Raw genomic sequence first — 20,022 nt, forward strand, 5'->3', positions numbered from 1 at the left:
CTGCACACGGATAAAAAATTTGGTATTAGAGCATTTCTGACTTTATTTATGTTGGAAATAACCCATTTCAGTGAAGTGCTATGGGTAAAAGTTGACATTGATTAAGTTGTTTCAGCCCTGATTTATGCACATGTAAAACTTTCATGTTTTACTTCATCATGCCTACCTGAAACAATAGTACAGGAAACAATTGGTCATCATAAAGGATGGTTGGGCCTATAAAAGGGCATCAATCGTGGTAGGGTTGGTCATGACCAGCAGATGACACCTATTGCTTATGAGATTAGGAGGTCAAAGGTCATGGTAGTGGTGACCTTGAACACAAAAACCTTGTTAGATTGATATATAGAGAATGCTTGGGCCTAAGGTCCTTTAACTTAGTAAGGAGGTCAGTAATGACTGGCAGATGGCCCCTATTGATTTTGAAATGAGCAGGATTAGGAATCAACTCTTCAGAAATTGATTTTCTTATTAGCTAGATTTTGTAGTAAAATCAGGTAAAAAATTAGTACCTGTGAGAAAGTCTATATTGTTCTAATTAGTAATATGAAAAAGCGTAAGATTAACAAAGCATGAATCCAGGTAATTTATGTAATTTGGTCTTGTATTTAGTTCAAAACAACTCTGTGTATGATTAATATGAAATAAGACTACCAGGCTTTGAAATTTGAACCCTTTCTTGTGCAGACAGACATAGTTATCACTTTTTTCTTGTAAAAATAATATTCAAGTCCATCAGACTCATTAGACCTAAAAAAAAAATATGTCTGTTTCCTGTAACCTGACTGACTGTAATTTTTTACCGCCGACCGCAACAATGCTAAGATATATTTTGTTCATTTATTTTAAGTTGTTTTATTTTATCTCCGGTTAATTAAAAAAAATATCCTTATAAGTTTTTAATGAGTTAACAGAAAAATAAACATTTTTCGTACCACATGGTCTAAAAAGCGCGGGAAACAGGTGCACGCTAACTTCCTGTCAATTTAATGAAAGTGAAAGGAGAGCTGCGTAGATCGTTGTCAGTGGTATATGCCATTCATGAAAAATACTATGTTGCAATATTGGCAATAGAAACGTTGAATGTTTTTGTTTACTTCCAGAAAAAAAAATAAACGTGAAAGTGAAACTGAAAGTTAAAGTAAGAAAGATTTCGTTGCAACTAAACAATCGCTGGTGCATATTGGAATTTGACAAGGATGCAATGGGTTACATAAAAAAGATGCATTAATAAATAATACGTTCGTCTGTGTCAGAACATAAGTCCAGAAAAGGAAATAAGACAAGGTATTCTATTAAAAATATATTGATTATTTTTTATCATGCTTGAGATTGTTACAGAATGAACAGTTGATCTAATACAGCAGATCTTTTTAAAACACTGAAAATTGTTAAAAAAAAAATAAGTTGTGGAAGCTATTTAATGAAGGTACTGTACCATGGGTCTACACTGGTCCCAAAGACTTGTACAATTCTGACAGCGCTCTAAGAGTTAAATGGTTTAGTTATTGATTCTAGTCATTTATAATTCGAAGTATTGATTTATATATGATTTTTGGAGATTCTTGCTAGTTCTTGTAGTAACAGCATTTTATTTTATAATAGTTGTCATGTACATTTAATTGTAATACAACTTAATATTATTGCACAGTCTATTTTAAAATAGTTTGTGCAATAATATCATGTTTTATTACTACAACAAGTAATTATGCAAGTATGCATTTTGAAAACATTTGCCATAATTAAATTGTCTAAATGTTACATGATTCACTTTTTCACTGGGTTATATTTGCAATGTGTAAAGATGAACTGCTTCCCTGGTGAACACACTGACAATGCTCAAAATTGCACATAATGTTGCCACTGCTGGGAGTCGAACCCATGGCTTGCCCTTCAAAAGGATGCATTCTACAACTGAAATACATGTACAAGGGCTGTCAAGCTAGCAGTTTTAGCTTATTTATGGCAGAAGGTTTGAATCTATATATCACACTAAATTCTTTTTAAAATAATTCACCTGAAATAAACATAAATATTGGATCAAACTGACATTTTAAAACAAGAATTAAAAAAAAAATAAAAAAAAGTTCATGTTACAGGAAACAGACATATTTTTTTTTAGGCCTTAAGTTTTCTCTTCAAAGTCAGACATCCACGAATTGATTGCAACAAACAGTCAGTTGCAGGCTGTCAGCAGGCTGTCAGTTACCTGGTTAACCTTTGGCCTTACATTAATATAGTAGCTCTATTTGAATGTCAATGCCAATAATGTGAAGTTCAACACTACCACAAGAAATGGCACAATGTCACAAACAACCTTTGGACCTCCAAATGAGATTTCAGACTCATGACTTCGGAAAAATTGACATCATAACCTATCAACAAATCATTTAAAGATGTATAAGTATTAGGTTGCAGTTATAATGACGTGAATGTGTGGATTCAAATCCTGACGCAACTCAAAATGAATGTTTTTAAAGTTTTATTAATCTCCACGATGTAAACGCATGTATGCAGTTCTATGGAACACCAATAAAACTTAAAATGCAACAAAATATAATGCAAAAAGAATGATCATAATAGTTCCCCTGGAGTCTCTTAGCTTTGGACCCCAAAGGTTAAAAAGGATGAGCATAATATGTGTGTATATAAGCTAAGATTGATTAGTCACACATCAGTAAAATTTAGGTGTACAGCAAAAATTATACTGAAGCGTAAAAAAAAACAATCGTTAGTATTTGACTTGTGTTGTGTTTTTTTTATTGTTTTTTATGCATAAACAATCTATTTACAAACAAGATACAAAAGAGTATAAGTAGCTAACTGATATATATAGACATTTGTAGAATAGTCAAAATAAACAAACAACAGGAGCTCTCCTTAAAGGAAATGTCATGACAAAATAATATGTTGATAAAATGACCTGATAATATAGCGCCCAAGAGGCAAAGCAATATTAGCAAGGTAGCACCATGGGTAGTAGCAAATTAAATTATGGTTGTTGTAGTCATTTTGAGCAGAGTGTATATTCCCAGTAGCACGTGCTCAATAGAAATAACATACAGGAAGCCATGATTTCAGTTAATAATGCAAGTTAATGTGGCACTCAACAAGTACCCATCCAAAAATAAAGAAATAAACAAACTAATAGTAGGATAGAAGCATCCCTAGTACTATTAGGAAAACAAATTTAGAACTTTATTTGCACAGTCCAAAATACCTAACTATACATGACTGTGGGTATTTTGACAACCCTGTAAATTCTACTGTGGATATTTTGAATACCCTGAAAATTCTACTGTGGGTATTTTAGAATACCCTGTAAATTCTACTGTGGGTATTTTGAATACCCTGAAAATTCTGCTGTGGGTATTTTAGAATACCCTGTAAATTCTACTGTGGGTATTTTGAATACCCTGAAAATTCTACTGTGGGTATTTTAGAATACCCTGTAAATTCTACTGTGGGTATTTTGATTACCCTGTAAATTCTGCTGTGGGTATTTTAGAATACCCTGTAAATTCTACTGTGGGTATTTTAGAATACCCTGTAAATTCTACTGTGGATATTTTGAATACCCTGTAAATTCTACTGTGGGTATTTTAGAATACCCTGTAAATTCTACTGTGGATATTTTGAATACCCTGAAAATTCTACTGTGGGTATTTTAGAATACCCTGAAAATTCTACTGTGGGTATTTTGAATACCCTGTAAATTCTACTGTGGGTATTTTAGAATACCCTGAAAATTCTACTGTGGGTATTTTAGAATACCCTGTAAATTCTACTGTGGATATTTTGATTACCCTGTAAATTCTGCTGTGGGTATTTTAGAATACCCTGTAAATTCTACTGTGGGTATTTTGAATACCCTGAAAATTCTACTGTGGGTATTTTGAATACCCTGAAAATTCTACTGTGGGTATTTTAGAATACCCTGTAAATTCTACTGTGGGTATTTTGAATACCCTGAAAATTCTGCTGTGGGTATTTTAGAATACCCTGTAAATTCTACTGTGGGTATTTTGAATACCCTGAAAATTCTACTGTGGGTATTTTAGAATACCCTGTAAATTCTACTGTGGGTATTTTGAATACCCTGAAAATTCTGCTGTGGGTATTTTGACTCCTTTGCCATTTTTGAGGTGTTGGTATTTTGACCGTGGGTTTTTTGAGTGGTACCCAACTAGCCCAACTAGGGTTTCTTGACGGGCTGCTTGAGTGTAAATGATTCCACATAATTTGTATAGAATTAGTCTGCTGGTTTAATTTCCTCCAGTAGGTAAATGTTTATGTGCTTCCTTTTCCTTTCTCCAGCATATCAATGACTTCCTGTCTTTTATAAAACCCTTGATTACACAACACTTTGAATAATGCACCCTCCTTAGGTAACTTTCTTCTCTTTGTTCTGGTTGCACTAAGGGACATCCTGACCAATGCTGAATCTGAGGACCTTGAATCTTTATTCTGGTCGCAAAAGGTTCGGTGGTTTCAACCAGAGGACCCTTAGTCTCAACAGTCTATGAGGCCATACAGACTGAGGACCATCGGTCACAACTGGTTGAGTAGTACAACAGGACAGACGACAGGTTGACCGTGAAACAGTTCAATAGAGCTTGTCCTTGGGTCTAAGTCGTGCTCAGCCTGAGGGTCCTTCCCAGAAATCCACAGGATCGTCAGAAAATTGTCGCCACAGAATCTTGTCAAGTTGGTACTTTGAAATATTTTGGCGACTGGTTGCTCGACATGATGGTAAAATCAGATAATGAATCTATTGAATCCAAGTCCACATGCCATTTGGTGGTCACCAAGCAAAACAAGTAGGTTCTCTCCAATAGCATGTACCAACTACATCAAGGCCACTCTGATGTGTAACAGTAAGTACAGTGCCAATGAGATTAAATATAATGTTATCAATATTTTTTCATAATTGTTGTAAAATAAGTGATTTTAAACTAACAAGCTTAGCTAATTTGTTTGTCTCATCAATTTTCATGATGATTCTGCCATTTGAACTTTGAGAGAAACACGCTCTGACATATTTTCATTTATGTCTGTTTTATTTCTAACCACATTAGAACAGAAATTTCCAAGATTTTTTTTAAATCAAGAGCTGTCATAGTCACATGACAAATGTCCCTGATTATACCCTCACTGCTTTGGCTATATAGGAATCACCTTGTCCTGTCCGTCTGTCTACCCATTTGTTCCTCTGTCCGTCCTAGGATAACGGGACATGTCTAATTTTCTCTACTATAAACTCTGTATGTTTTTGAGGTATTAGCTTCAAACTTCATACACATATTGACCTTGTTATATGTAATCCTACTCCCAGATAAGAATCATCATTTTGTGTATGGTATTTTCAGAATTATTGCCCTTTGATTATCTTTATACTGATTGTTTTTCTTCTCCCCATTACTCCTTATCTTTTTGAAGTATTGACTTCAAACGCCATACACCTATTGACTGTGTTGAGGAGAAGTGCTGTGCAAAGGAAAATTATTTTGTTATGTTATTTGACTTTAACTGTACAAAAGAAACATTAGGATCAGTAACTTAATTGATTCATTCTCACCAACATAGGGCATTCAAGGAGCCACTGATACATCACTCCCAGTGATACTTTAAAAACAAGAAGGTGTTGTGGTGGGGGTATTAATCACATCGAGTGATAGCTCTTATTGGGATTTTCCAATGGATGTCCATTATAAAAACATGAGAGAGATGGTTGTAAAGCATGTATGCTCTCCTTATGGCAGCCAATTAGTCATTTTACATTACATGTCTGTGGGTGTAATTGACGGTTATGACCAACATACCTACAAACTTGAAGATATTAGGTATAGTTATTAACCTATTTTATATGACTTTTTTTCTTGTTGTTATAGAAGTTTATAAGCTATATAGTTTCCAGTAAAACAGGTATGCATCCTCCTGACAGCAGAGAATTATTAAATGAAAAATATAAAGTTAAGAATATGGGCATTGCAATTTATACAGATAGCTGCTCATAGGTTAATTGAAGTGGTGACCAATATGTCAATGACAAGTTTGAGGATGTAGGTCTAGGGTTTTCTTTATATTTATAGGACAAGGCTTTTGTGTTCAAGGTTACTGCGGCCTTGACCTCCAAAATCAATAGGCATCATCTGCAGGTCCGATGACCAACCTCCCTACTAAGTTTAAGGCCTTAGACCCAACAATACTCTAATATTAATCTGACATGCTTTTTGTGTTTATGGTCACCATGACTGTTACATTAAAAACATTGATCTACCAACCTCAAAATCAATGGGTGTCATCTAAGGTCATGAGCCACCTACATACCAAGTTTGAAGACCGTAGTCCTAAGCATACTCAAATTATCAATCAAACATTTTTTTTGTACAAGGTCACACCTATTGACCTCAAAATCAATAGGGGTCGATCACCTGCACATCATGACAAATTTCCCTATCAAGTTCGAAGACCATAACTGTAAGCATACTCTAGTTATCAATCAGACAAGCTTTTTGTGTTCAAGATCACCACGACCCTGAGCTTTGACCTACTGGTCAAAGATAGAGGTCTGTTTGTCTTATTTTATATTAATCATACTCAGAATCTTTTATAGTTAAAAGCAAGTCTTATTTGCATAAATGACCTTGTTTCATGCTTTGTTAATCTTATGCCTTTTCATGTAAGCACAATTAAAAAAGGCCTTTTCACAAGTAGTAGTCCATTTTTTTACCAGATTTACACCGAAATCTTGCTTAAATCCATTCCTGGATTATTGATTCACAATCCTGCTGACATAAAAATCAATAGGGGTCCCATACAGGTCAGGATCAACCTCCATACCAAGTTTGAGGACTTTAGGCACAAGCATTCTCTAGTTAACTAATCAACCAGACAAGATTTGGTCTGCTGATGGCTGGATGGATGAATGAACTGACATGTGCAAAGCAATATACACCTCTTTCTTTGAAATGTGTGTGTGTGAGGTGGGGGGGGGGGCATAATATTGTGGAACCTTACCCAGACATTTGTGGTTAGTAATATTGTTCTTTCAAAATGTAGACCTTAAAGCCAGACTAATTCAGCGTTCTCATTAGACCTGAATGTATTATAACTTTGAGGGTTTACAACTATATCTTCTATTTCAATAATTCCAGACACAGTCAGATTTCTCGGACACATCAAGCATGAGTGAATCACGACATCTTTTTGAGGATGACACTGCAAACAAGATCCAATCAAGCGTGCCGATGACGAGCTTCAACTTCATCAACTCTATCATTGGTTCGGGCATAATAGGTAAGAGGGGGATTGGAAGTAATACAGAAATGAAATAGTGGATCTAGTGATAACAATACTGTTATGATGACAATGATATTAGGCATTGAATGAATAACATGAAATGAAACTGAATATAACTTGTTGACCTGTTTAATGGTTTTAGCTTATCTGTGTTTTTGAGGAAAAGGTTGGTGTATTGAGATAGCCTAGTGTTTGCCTCCGTTTTGATTTTCAAATTTTTCAACCTTAAAGATATTAAAAAACAAAACATGTTTCCAGAGACATGCACATATCTGAGGCTTATATAATCATTGAGTTATGCCTCTTGTTTGAATGCAAACAGCACTCTGTCAACTGTCTGTCACCACTTATTTCTGTTCTACTGGTAGATTGAGACCTCGTTCCCCTGTGTTTCTTTTATTTGTGTAAGATAAAAACTTTGAGCCATCATAAAACTTTTTTTGCAATGGCTTACAGATTCACTAACTGAACTGGACTGAAATGGATCAACTATCATATACACATGTGCACCATATTCTCGATTTCTGTACATGTAATGTGCTAACTCCTGCTATAAATCCATTCCAGCCACAAACATCCCCCTTTATTGGGAGAAAATTTGTCTCTTCTTAATAGAGAATTTTGTTAGCTATTGTTTGATTTAGCTTTTCTGTTTGTATTGGGGAAGCTGGATGCCATCAGTTGAAAATGGTCGTGTTAATGATTGTATTGCCTTTAGAAGGATGAGGACTGGTGGACAAAGTTAGGCCAAAATGCTGCCAAAGGTCCCTCACTTGCTTTGGCTTAATATTGCTGCCTGAACACTGTATTTTAAATGAAACATGCTTAAACATATACTTACATGTAGCATATAATAAAACACGAATGAACATTTTTCTTAGAAACATTATCATGTCTATTAATGATTGTGTTAGACATCATTCAATTGATTCTAAGTCATTCACTTAATCTCTTAATTCAAAATATATTAACGTAATGAAACTTGGAGCAATAACTGTTATTTGCTCCACCTTATCTCTTTTCTGAGGTTGTTTGTTAAAGTAATCCATTGGATTAAACAACCATGTGCTATAACATATTGACAAATGAAATCACTTTACAACCAGTGCAAATAATTGTACCATACAGGAAAATATGATTGACATTCTATTTATATCATAAGATAGTTATTAGCTGGACATTCAAGTTAATAATATGGAATCAGTCAAATTGGCTATTTCATTCATAATGAATTGGTTACATTTAATTCCAAATCTACTTTAAAAAATACTAGTGTTCAGATAAAACTAAATGAGCAAATCAATGGTTTACTGATTTGTTTGTACTTTGTCTGACTCTGGAAAACTTGCTGGTCTGATGTACTGGGCTTATCTGTAAATAATTCCATGGACCATGGCCTCAGCTGTTTGTCTGACTCTGGAAAACTTGCTGGTCTGATGTATTGGGCTTATCTGTAAATTATTCCATGGACCATGGCCTCAGCTGTTTGTCTGACTCTGGAAAACTTGCTGGTCTGATGTACTGGGCTTATCTGTAAATAATTCCATGGACAGTGGCCTCAGCTGTTTGTCTGACTCTAGAAAACTTGCTTGTCTGATGTGATGAGCTTATCTTTAAATAATTCCATGGACCGTGGCATCAGCTGTTTGTCTGACCCTGGAAAACTTGCTGGTCTGATGTACTGGGCTTATCTGTAAATAATTCCATGGACCATGGCCTCTACTGTTTTTCTGACTCTGGAAAACTTGCTGATCTGATGTACTGGACTTATCTGTAAAAAATTCAATGGACCGTGGCCTCAGCTGTTTGTCTGACCCTGGAAAACTTGCTTGTCTGATGTACCGGGCTTATCTGTAAATAATTCCATGGACCATGGCCTCAGCTGTTTGTCTGACCCTGGAAAACTTGCTTGTCTGATGTACTGGGCTTATCTGTAAATAATTCCATGGACCGTGGCATCAGCTGTTTGTCTGACTCTGGAAAACTTGCTTGTCTGATGTACTGGGCTTATCTCATAATAAATCCATGGACAGTGGCCTCAGCTGTTTGTCTGACCCTGGAAAACTTGCTGGTCTGATGTACTGGGCTTATCTCATAATAAATCCATGGACAGTGGCCTCAGCTGTTTGTCTGACCCTGGAAAACTTGCTTGTCTGATGTACTGGGCTTATCTCATAATAAATCCATGGACCGTGGCCTCAGCTGTTTGTCTGACCCTGGAAAACTTGCTGATCTGATGTACTGGGCTTATCTCATAATAAATCCATGGACAGTGGCCTCTACTGTTTGTCTGACCCTGGAAAACTTGCTGGTCTGATGTACTGGGCTTATCTGTAAATAATTCCATGGACCATGGCCTCTACTGTTTTTCTGACTCTGGAAAACTTGTTGATCTGATGTACTGGGCTTATCTGTAAATAATTCCATGGACCGTGGCCTCAGCTGTTTGTCTGACTCTAGAAAACATGCTGATCTGATGTCCTGGGCTTATCTGTAAAAAAAATCCATGGCCTCAGCTGTTTGTGTGACTCTAGAAAGCTTGCTGGTCTGATGTACTGGGCTTATCTGTAAATAATTCCATGGACCGTGGCCTCAGCTGTTTGTCTGACCCTGGAAAACTTGCTTGTCTGATGTACTGGGCTTATCTCATAATAAATCAATGGACAGTGGCCTCAGCTGTTTGTCTGACCCTGGAAAACTTGCTGGTCTGATGTACTGGGCTTATCTCATAATAAATCCATGGACCGTGGCCTCAGCTGTTTGTCTGACCCTGGAAAACTTGCTTGTCTGATGTACTGGGCTTATCTCATAATAAATCCATGGACAGTGGCCTCAACTGTTTGTCTGACCCTGGAAAACTTGCTGGTCTGATGTACTGGGCTTATCTCATAATAAATCCATGGACAGTGGCCTCAGCTGTTTGTCTGACTCTGGAAAAGTTGCTGGTCTGATGTACTGGGCTTATCTCATAATAAATCCATGGACTGTGGCCTCAGCTGTTTGTCTGACTCTAGAAAACTTGCTGGTCTGATGTACTGGGCTTATCTCATAATAAATCCATGGACTGTGGCCTCAACTGTTTGTCTGACCCTGGAAAACTTGCTTGTCTGATGTACTGGGCTTATCTCATAATAAATCCATGGACAGTGGCCTCAGCTGTTTGTCTGACTCTGGAAAAGTTGCTGGTCTGATGTACTGGGCTTATCTCATAATAAATCCATGGACAGTGGCCTCAGCTGTTTGTCTGACCCTGGAAAACTTGCTGGTCTGATGTACTGGGCTTATCTCATAATAAATCCATGGACCGTGGCCCCAGCTGTTTGTCTGACTCTGGAAAAGTTGCTGGTCTGATGTACTGGGCTTATCTCATAATAAATCCATGGACAGTGGCCTCAGCTGTTTGTCTGACTCTAGAAAACTTGCTGGTCTGATGTACTGGGCTTATCTCTAAATAATTCCATGGACCATGGCCTCTACTGTTTGTCTGACTCTAGAAAACTTGCTGATCTGATGTACTGGGCTTATCTCGTAATAAATCCATGGACAGTGGCCTCAGCTGTTTGTCTGACCCTGGAAAACTTGCTGGTCTGATGTACTGGGCTTATCTGTAAATAATTCCATGGACCGTGGCATCAGCTGTTTGTCTGACCCTGGAAAACTTGCTGGTCTGATGTACTGGGCTTATCTCATAATAAATCCATGGACAGTGGCCTCAGCTGTTTGTCTGACTCTAGAAAACTTGCTTGTCTGATGAACTGGGCTTATCTCATAATAAATTCATGGACCGTGGCTTCAGCTGTTTTTCTGACCCTGGAAAACTTGCTGGTCTGATGTACTGGGCTTATCTCATAATAAATCCATGGATAGTGGCTTCAGCTGTTTGTCTGACCCTGGAAAACTTGCTTGTCTGATGTACTGGGCTTATCTCATAATAAATCCATGGACAGTGGCCTCAGCTGTTTGTCTGACCCTGGAAAACTTGCTTGTCTGATGTACTGGGCTTATCTCATAATAAATCCATGGACAGTGGCCTCAGCTGTTTGTCTGACTCTGGAAAAGTTGCTGGTCTGATGTACAGGGCTTATCTCATAATAAATTCATGGACAGTGGCCTCAGCTGTTTGTCTGACCCTGGAAAACTTGCTGGTCTGATGTACTGGGCTTATCTCATAATAAATCCATGGACCATGGTCTCAGCTGTTTGTCTGACCCTGGAAAACTTGCTTGTCTGATGTGCTGGGGTTATCTCATAATAAATCCATGGACAGTGGCCTCAGCTGTTTGTCTGACCCTGGAAAACTTGCTGGTCTGATGTACTGGGCTTATCTCATAATAAATCCATGGACCGTGGCCTCAGCTGTTTGTCTGACCCTGGAAAACTTGCTGGTCTGATGTACTGGGCTTATCTGTAAATAATTCCATGGACCATGGCCTCTACTGTTTTTCTGACTCTGGAAAACTTGTTGATCTGATGTACTGGGCTTATCTGTAAATAATTCCATGGACCGTGGCCTCAGCTGTTTGTCTGACTCTAGAAAACTTGTTGATCTGATGTACTGGGCTTATCTGTAAATAATTCCATGGACCATGGCCTCAGCTGTTTGTGTGACTCTAGAAAACTTGCTGGTCTGATGTACTGGGCTTATCTGTAAATAATTCCATGGACCGTGGCCTCAGCTGTTTGTCTGACCCTGGAAAACTTGCTTGTCTGATGTACTGGGCTTATCTCATAATAAATCAATGGACAGTGGCCTCAGGTGTTTGTCTGACCCTGGAAAACTTGCTGGTCTGATGTACTGGGCTTATCTCATAATAAATCCATGGACCGTGGTCTCAGCTGTTTGTCTGACCCTGAAAAACTTGCTTGTCTGATGTACTGGGCTTATCTCATAATAAATCCATGGACAGTGGCCTCAGCTGTTTGTCTGACCCTGGAAAACTTGCTGGTCTGATGTACTGGGCTTATCTCATAATAAATCCATGGACAGTGGCCTCAGCTGTTTGTCTGACCCTGGAAAACTTGCTTGTCTGATGTACTGGGCTTATCTCATAATAAATCCATGGACCGTGGCCCCAGCTGTTTGTCTGACTCTGGAAAAGTTGCTGGTCTGATGTACTGGGCTTATCTCATAATAAATCCATGGACAGTGGCCTCAGCTGTTTGTCTGACTCTAGAAAACTTGCTTGTCTGATGAACTGGGCTTATCTCGTAATAAATCCATGGACAGTGGCCTCAGCTGTTTGTCTGACTCTAGAAAACTTGCTTGTCTAATGAACTGGGCTTATCTCGTAATAAATCCATGGACAGTGGCCTCAGCTGTTTGTCTGACTCTAGAAAACTTGCTTGTCTGATGAACTGGGCTTATCTCATAATAAATCCATTGTCAGTGGCCTCAGCTATTTCTCTGACTCTTGAAAACTTGCTGGTCTGATGTACTGGGCTTATCTCATTATAAATCCATGGACAGTGGCCTCAGCTGTTTGTCTGACTCTAGAAAACATACTGATCTGATGTACTGGGCTTATCTGTAAATAATTCCATGGACCATGGCCTCAGCTGTTTGTCTGACTCTGGAAAACTTGCTGGTCTGATGTACTGGGCTTATCTGTAAATAATTCCATGGACCATGGCCTCAGCTGTTTGTCTGACCCTGGAAAACTTGCTTGTCTGATGTACTGGGCTTATCTCATAATAAATCCATGGACCGTGGCCTCAGCTGTTTGTCTGACCCTGGAAAACTTGCTTGTCTGATGTACTGGGCTTATCTCATAATAAATCCATGGACAGTGGCCTCAGCTGTTTGTCTGACCCTGGAAAACTTGCTGGTCTGATGTACTGGGCTTATCTCATAATAAATCCATGGCCAGTGGCCTCAGCTGTTTGTCTGACCCTGGAAAACTTGCTTTTCTGATGTACTGGGCTTATCTCATAGTAAATCCATGGACAGTGGCCTCAGCTGTTTGTCTGACCCTGGAAAACTTGCTGGTCTGATGTACTGGGCTTATCTCATAATAAATCCATGGACAGTGGCCTCTACTGTTTGTCTGACTCTAGAAAACTTGCTGGTCTGATGTACTGGGCTTATCTCTAAATAATTCCATGGACCATGGCCTCTACTGTTTGTCTGACTCTAGAAAACTTGCTGGTCTGATGTACTGGGCTTATCTCATAATAAATCCATGGACTGTGGCCTCAGCTGTTTGTCTGACTCTGGAAAACTTTCTTGTCTGATGTTCTGGGCTTATCTCGTAATAAATCCATGGACAGTGGCCTCAGCTGTTTGTCTGACTCTAGAAAACTTGCTGGTCTGATGTACTGGGCTTATCTCTAAATAATTCCATGGACCATGGCCTCTACTGTTTGTCTGACTCTAGAAAACTTGCTGATCTGATGTACTGGGCTTATCTCGTAATAAATCCACGGACAGTGGCCTCAGCTGTTTGTCTGACCCTAGAAAACTTGCTGGTCTGATGTACTGGGCTTATCTCATAATAAATCCATGGACTGTGGCCTCAGCTGTTTGTCTGACTCTAGAAAACTTGCTTGTCTGATGAACTGGGCTTATCTCGTAAAAAATCCATGGACAGTGGCCTCAGCTGTTTGTCTGACTCTAAAAAACTTGCTTGTGTGATGAACTGGGCTTATCTCATTATAAATCCATGGACAGTGGCCTCAGCTGTTTGTCTGACTCTAGAAAACTTGCTTGTCTGATGAACTGGGCTTATCACATAATTAATCCATGGACAGTGGCCTCAGCTGTTTGTCTGACTCTAGAAAACTTGCTTGTCTAATGAACTGGGCTTATCTCATAATAAATCCATGGACAATTGCCTTTTCTGCAGCTCTTGCTCTTTAGGAAAGAAAATGAATTGTATTTAACTATCTGACATGGTTTACTGTTACTTTTTTCCGTATTTTTGGCACAATTAATTTGATTATTCAGGTTCACCCTTGTCTGAATACCAGTATAAGAAAATAATTATGGTGTTTGCTTTGCACATTTTGGTCAGTCAGTCAATCGAAAAAACCAAATCTTGTCCAATTGATAATCATAATGTCCTCAACTGAGGTAGGAGGTTAGTCATGGCCACCAAATTACCGCTATAAAGCTTGTCTGATTAATAACTAGGGTATACTTTGGTTTACAGTCCTAAATATTGTCTGATTAATATAAAGAGAATTCTAGGAAATAATGTCCTCAAACTTGGCAGAGAGGTTGGTCATGACCTATAGACTCCAACAGTTACTGTAGACCCCTTTTGATTTTAAGATCAGCAGGTCAATGTTTGAGGTCACCAGATCGACCACAGTCATGTTCATGGTTTAAAACAGGTATTTAAATAAAATAAACAATACTGCTTAAAAGCTGCAAGAAATTAACCATTGTCGCATTGATATACCCGGTAAACATATTTGCACTTCTTCAATTCAGCTTTAAGCAGCTCTCTGTATAACTAATATTGCCCATATTCTTAACTCAGTATTATCCATTTAACATATTCGCAGCTGCTGTCAGTAGGACTCATACATGTTATACCAGAAATTATAATACCGGTACATCAACTTCTATAGCAACATTTATTATTATATTATAGAATTATTTCCCAATGCCCTATATAAATGTTATTCACTATTTTCGACTGTTTTACAAGTAGTAATCAAAAGCATTACCAGACATAAACAAATCAATAAAAAGCGTTGATGTTTGTTTTGAAACTTCAATATATTCGCTTTACCAAAGTTTTTGTCCTTTTCGTGTTTAAACAAAAATATATAATCAGGTAATAAAACAGTTGTTGCATGGTCATTTATGTAACAGTGAAAACTGCTGTACCTTGGTGTTGGGGATGACAATCTCAACTGTTGCCCTGACTGCCTATCGGCCTCGGGACAACAGTTTTGACTGTTACATAAATGCCCATGCAACAACTGTATACTGTTCAATAATATACCTAGTATCCTCAAACTTGGATTGGATGTGGGTCATTACCTTAAAATATTTTACTTTAAAAAAAATGATGCCCAAATGGGGAGGGGGGGGGGGGGGGTGTGTCAATTTTTCACAAACATCTCATGTTAATTGTATATTTTAGGGATTCCATTTGCTATGAAGCAGGCTGGATTTGGCCTAGGATTGGTCTTGCTGATTGTGGTTGCCTGTGTAACAGGTAAGTTATAATGATACTTTGTATTAAAACTATAGCACTGGCGTAGCTTCACATGAGCACTGTAGACCGGGACCTGCATATGATCCTCAAAATTGTATTTTTAAGAAGTAAAAAAATCAACTGAAGTGGTACTGGGATATATATGCTTCAGTTAAAATATAAGTGGGTCTTTGTGTTGTGTTGTATCGGAATAGCAAAGTTAATTTAAAACAGTCAGTGACGATGTCAGGGTTATTGATGTATGACGATGGGGCTATCATGTTTTCAATAACAAAAGGGAAATGAAATGTATTTCAGTGGTCAATTTTCCTTGAGATCTTCAGTGCTTAAATTGATTTAGAAGTTTGGTTTTCAAAAATATCTCTGCTTCACATGAAGGGACTATCCTCCCAAACAAACCCAGACGCAAAGACCGAATCAACTTACCATGACCTAAGATTGTCTCTCTGTAACTGCTGTTTCTCTGCATACACATAGATAATGACATTAACATTGATATTGATCGATTAGCGGAACAAAACAACAAAATTTGGCCTCCATGTAAAAAAAATCGGATCTTCAATATTCTTGATAACTTAATGATTTGAGACCAATGGCTGTTTCATTTTGGTATCAAATCGGTGTTACAGCATTCTTTTTTATTGTTGTTTTATTCCAAGCTATAGTGGAAAGCACATCCTTGATTGAAAAATAATGTTGTGGAAGCTTTCAACCAAACCCGCTAGCGGACAGTTTGCACTATAATTCTGTATACTCACCCCTAAAAGAAATGTACCAAGTTCATATTTTAAGTTTTTTAAACAAAAAAGACAATTTTTGTTTCTATTCAATTCAATGTGAGTTATTATCTGTACATGTGTAAATTATGTTTTATGATATATTAAATTCATATTTTTTTATTGAGACTGCATTACAATTGCCACCTTTTGCATGGGGCATGTTATACAAGGACTGTATATATAATATGTTTATGAATCTGCACAAGATATGCACTCAGGATACAGAGAAACTCAATAAAAAATTGTAACTTAAGATAATTAAGGTTTTGGATTTCAAAAGTGACGATTTTGATCAAACCACGTGTATCATTCTATCTATTGCCTGATGACGTGTGTTCATAATAATAATGTCTTCATTTGGCATGCAGAAAATTTCCTAACAGTGACACAACGTTACAATGAATGTCCATGTAAAATATTGATGATGACGTAAAGTCATTACTTAAAGCTGCACTCTCACAGATATACCGTTTTTACAACTTTGTTAAGTTTTGTCTTGGAAAGAGCAAATTTTTACATTAATATCTGCAAACCAATGATAAAAGATTGATGACAAAAGATCAAATCGCAGATTTTCATATTTCGTTCGAAATTAATGTTTTATGGCTTAAACCGTGACTAATTTTAGAAAAATGCACAAAACATAAATTTTTTATCTTCCATATAAAAATCTGTGGTCTATTTTTTAAAATTTCTTAAAATATAACTGGTATCCATGCATTTTCGAAAAATTGGCTTGTTCCAAGACAAAAAATAAAAAAGTTGACAAAACGATAAATCTGTGAGAGGGTAGCTTTAATGTCATTTTTAAGAAATAATTTTTTTCATGAAAAACTTGTATCCTTTCTTTTTTGAGTGAGTGTATAAATGTTATAAATATCAAAGGTGATTCCATATTGGCCAAGTTATTTGTCCAAGGTCAGCAGTATCTTGCTGAGTCCGAAGGGCAAAAGCCAATATGGCAGGCAGAGGACAAATAACTCTGCCAGTATAAAATCAACTAATTTTTGAGTATTTTATTAATTAACCTTATAATAGTACATATGATAAAAATTATGATTTACAGTCATAAAGTTGGGCATTTTCATTATTGTTATAGAGCTGGATTCAACAGCCAATGGAAATTGTCCATTTCAGGAATCCCATATCTGACAAGCTAGTTAGCTAATTAAAATGTTGTACCATGTTATGTGGTATGAGCTTCAGTAGTAGGTCAAGGACCCCCAAAAAAAATCATATTTCAAACATCATTATTGGTTGAAATTTGAAGAGTTTTTTTTTCCATTCTGACATCTATAATAATTTATTTTCTTCTGAAAATTAGGTTGAAAAAGATTAAAATATGTTCAACTATAATGTCACTGTTGACAAATGTTACAATCTTGATTATTATACCTCACATGACCTGCCCATGTTAAATTCTCATATACCATTTTGGGCAATTTTATACAGCCACACACTGACTGTACAGTTTTGACCAGTTGACATGATTCTGTGAAATATTACCTCGTCTTAAAATATACTTTTTTGGTTTTTCGAGTCTGGAGTCTGGAGGTGGAAAGAGCTTTTTAAATGTGTTGTAAAAACTTCAGGTGTTTGCAACTTTTCCAAATAATTACAGAATAAATTGATTAACCTTGAAAGCTAAGTAAAAGTGAAGGGACTTTATGTGATTGTGTTTGGTAAAATGAAATAAATAACGCATGGCTTGCAGTGTGACAGTACATATTGTCAATATTGGGGTAAATACTGTTACCCTCGTCTTTGCCTCGGGTAATAGTATTTGTCTCATGTTGACAATATGTACTGTCACACTGGAAGCCATGCCTCGGGTAATAGTATTTCCCTCATGTTGACAATCAAGGTACTGTCACACTGGAAGCCATGCCTCGGGTAATAGTATTTTCCTCATGTTGACAATATGTACTGTCACACTGGAAGCCATGCCTCGGGTAATAGTATTTCCCTCATGTTGACAATATGTACTGTCACACTGGAAGCCATGCCTCGGGTAATAGTATTTTCCTCATGTTGACAATATGTACTGTCACACTGGAAGCCATGCCTCGGGTAATAGTATTTTCCTCATGTTGACAATATGTACTGTCACACTGGAAGCCATGCCTCGGGTAATAGTATTTCCCTCATGTTGACAATATGTACTGTCACACTGGAAGCCATGCCTCGGCTGACAGTATTTCTCCATGTTGACAATATGTACTGTCACACTGAAAGCCATGCCTGGGGTAATAGTATTTTCCTCATGTTGACAATATGTACTGTCACACTGGAAGCCATGCCTCGGTCAAAAGTATTTCCCTCATGTTGACAATATGTACTGTCACACTGGAAGCCATGCCTCGGGTAATAGTACTTTCTCCATGTTGACAATATGTACTGTTACACTGGAAGCCATGCCTCGGGTAATAGTATTTCCCTCATGTTGACAATATGTACTGTCACACTGGAAGCCATGCCTCGGGTAACAGTATTTTCCTCATGTTGACAATATGTACTGTCACACTGGAAGCCATGCCTCGGGTAATAGTATTTCCCTCATGTTGACAATATGTACTGTCACACTGGAAGCCATGCCTCGGGTGACAGTATTTCTCCATGTTGACAATATGTACTGTCACACTGGAAGCCATGCCTCGGGTAATAGTATTTCCCTCATGTTGACAATATGTACTGTCACACTGGAAGCCATGCCTCGGGTAATAGTATTTTCCTCATGTTGACAATATGTACTGTCACACTGGAAGCCATGCCTCGGGTAATAGTATTTCCCTCATGTTGACAATATGTACTGTCACACTGGAAGCCATGCCTCGGGTAATAGTATTTTCCTCATGTTGACAATATGTACTGTCACACTGGAAGCCATGCCTCGGGTAATAGTATTTCCCTCATGTTGACAATATGTACTGTCACACTGGAAGCCATGCCTCGGGTAACAGTATTTCTCCATGTTGACAATATGTACTGTCACACTGGAAGCCATGCCTCGGGTAATAGTATTTTCCTCATGTTGACAATATGTACTGTCACACTGGAAGCCATGCCTCGGGTAACAGTATTTTTCCATGTTGACAATATGTACTGTCACACTGGAAGCCATGCCTCGGGTAATAGTATTTTCCTCATGTTGACAATATGTACTGTCACACTGGAAGCCATGCCTCGGGTAATAGTATTTCCCTCATGTTGACAATATGTACTGTCACACTGGAAGCCATGCCTCGGGTAATAGTATTTTCCTCATGTTGACAATATGTACTGTCACACTGGAAGCCATGCCTCGGTCAAAAGTATTTCCCTCATGTTGACAATATGTACTGTCACACTGGAAGCCATGCCTCGGGTAACAGTATTTCTCCATGTTGACAATATGTACTGTCACACTGGAAGCCATGCCTCGGGTAATAGTATTTTCCTCATGTTGACAATATGTACTGTCACACTGGAAGCCATGCCTCGGGTGACAGTATTTCTCCATGTTGACAATATGTACTGTCACACTGGAAGCCATGCCTCGGGTAATAGTATTTCCCTCATGTTGACAATATGTACTGTCACACTGGAAGCCATGCCTCGGGTAATAGTACTTTCTCCATGTTGACAATATGTACTGTCACACTGGAAGCCATGCCTCGGGTAATAGTATTTCCCTCATGTTGACAATATGTACTGTCACACTGGAAGCTATGCCTCGGGTAATAGTATTTTCCTCATGTTGACATTATGTACTGTCACACTGGAAGCCATGCCTC

General features: G+C 37.7%; 1 protein-coding gene across 1 annotated transcript in view; it reads left to right on the forward strand.

Annotated features, from left to right (window-relative positions):
* Positions 1-20,022, forward strand: part of LOC128233610 (putative sodium-coupled neutral amino acid transporter 11) — a 52,838-nt gene that overhangs the window by 2,036 nt on the left and 30,780 nt on the right. The window contains exons 2-3 of the mRNA XM_052947369.1: positions 7,158-7,299; positions 15,396-15,470. Coding sequence (XP_052803329.1) covers positions 7,158-7,299; positions 15,396-15,470 — 217 coding nt within the window. The remainder of the gene's footprint in view (positions 1-7,157; positions 7,300-15,395; positions 15,471-20,022) is intronic.

Source organism: Mya arenaria, chromosome 1 (assembly GCF_026914265.1).
Source record: "Mya arenaria isolate MELC-2E11 chromosome 1, ASM2691426v1".
NCBI classification, from domain to species: Eukaryota; Metazoa; Mollusca; class Bivalvia; order Myida; family Myidae; genus Mya; species Mya arenaria.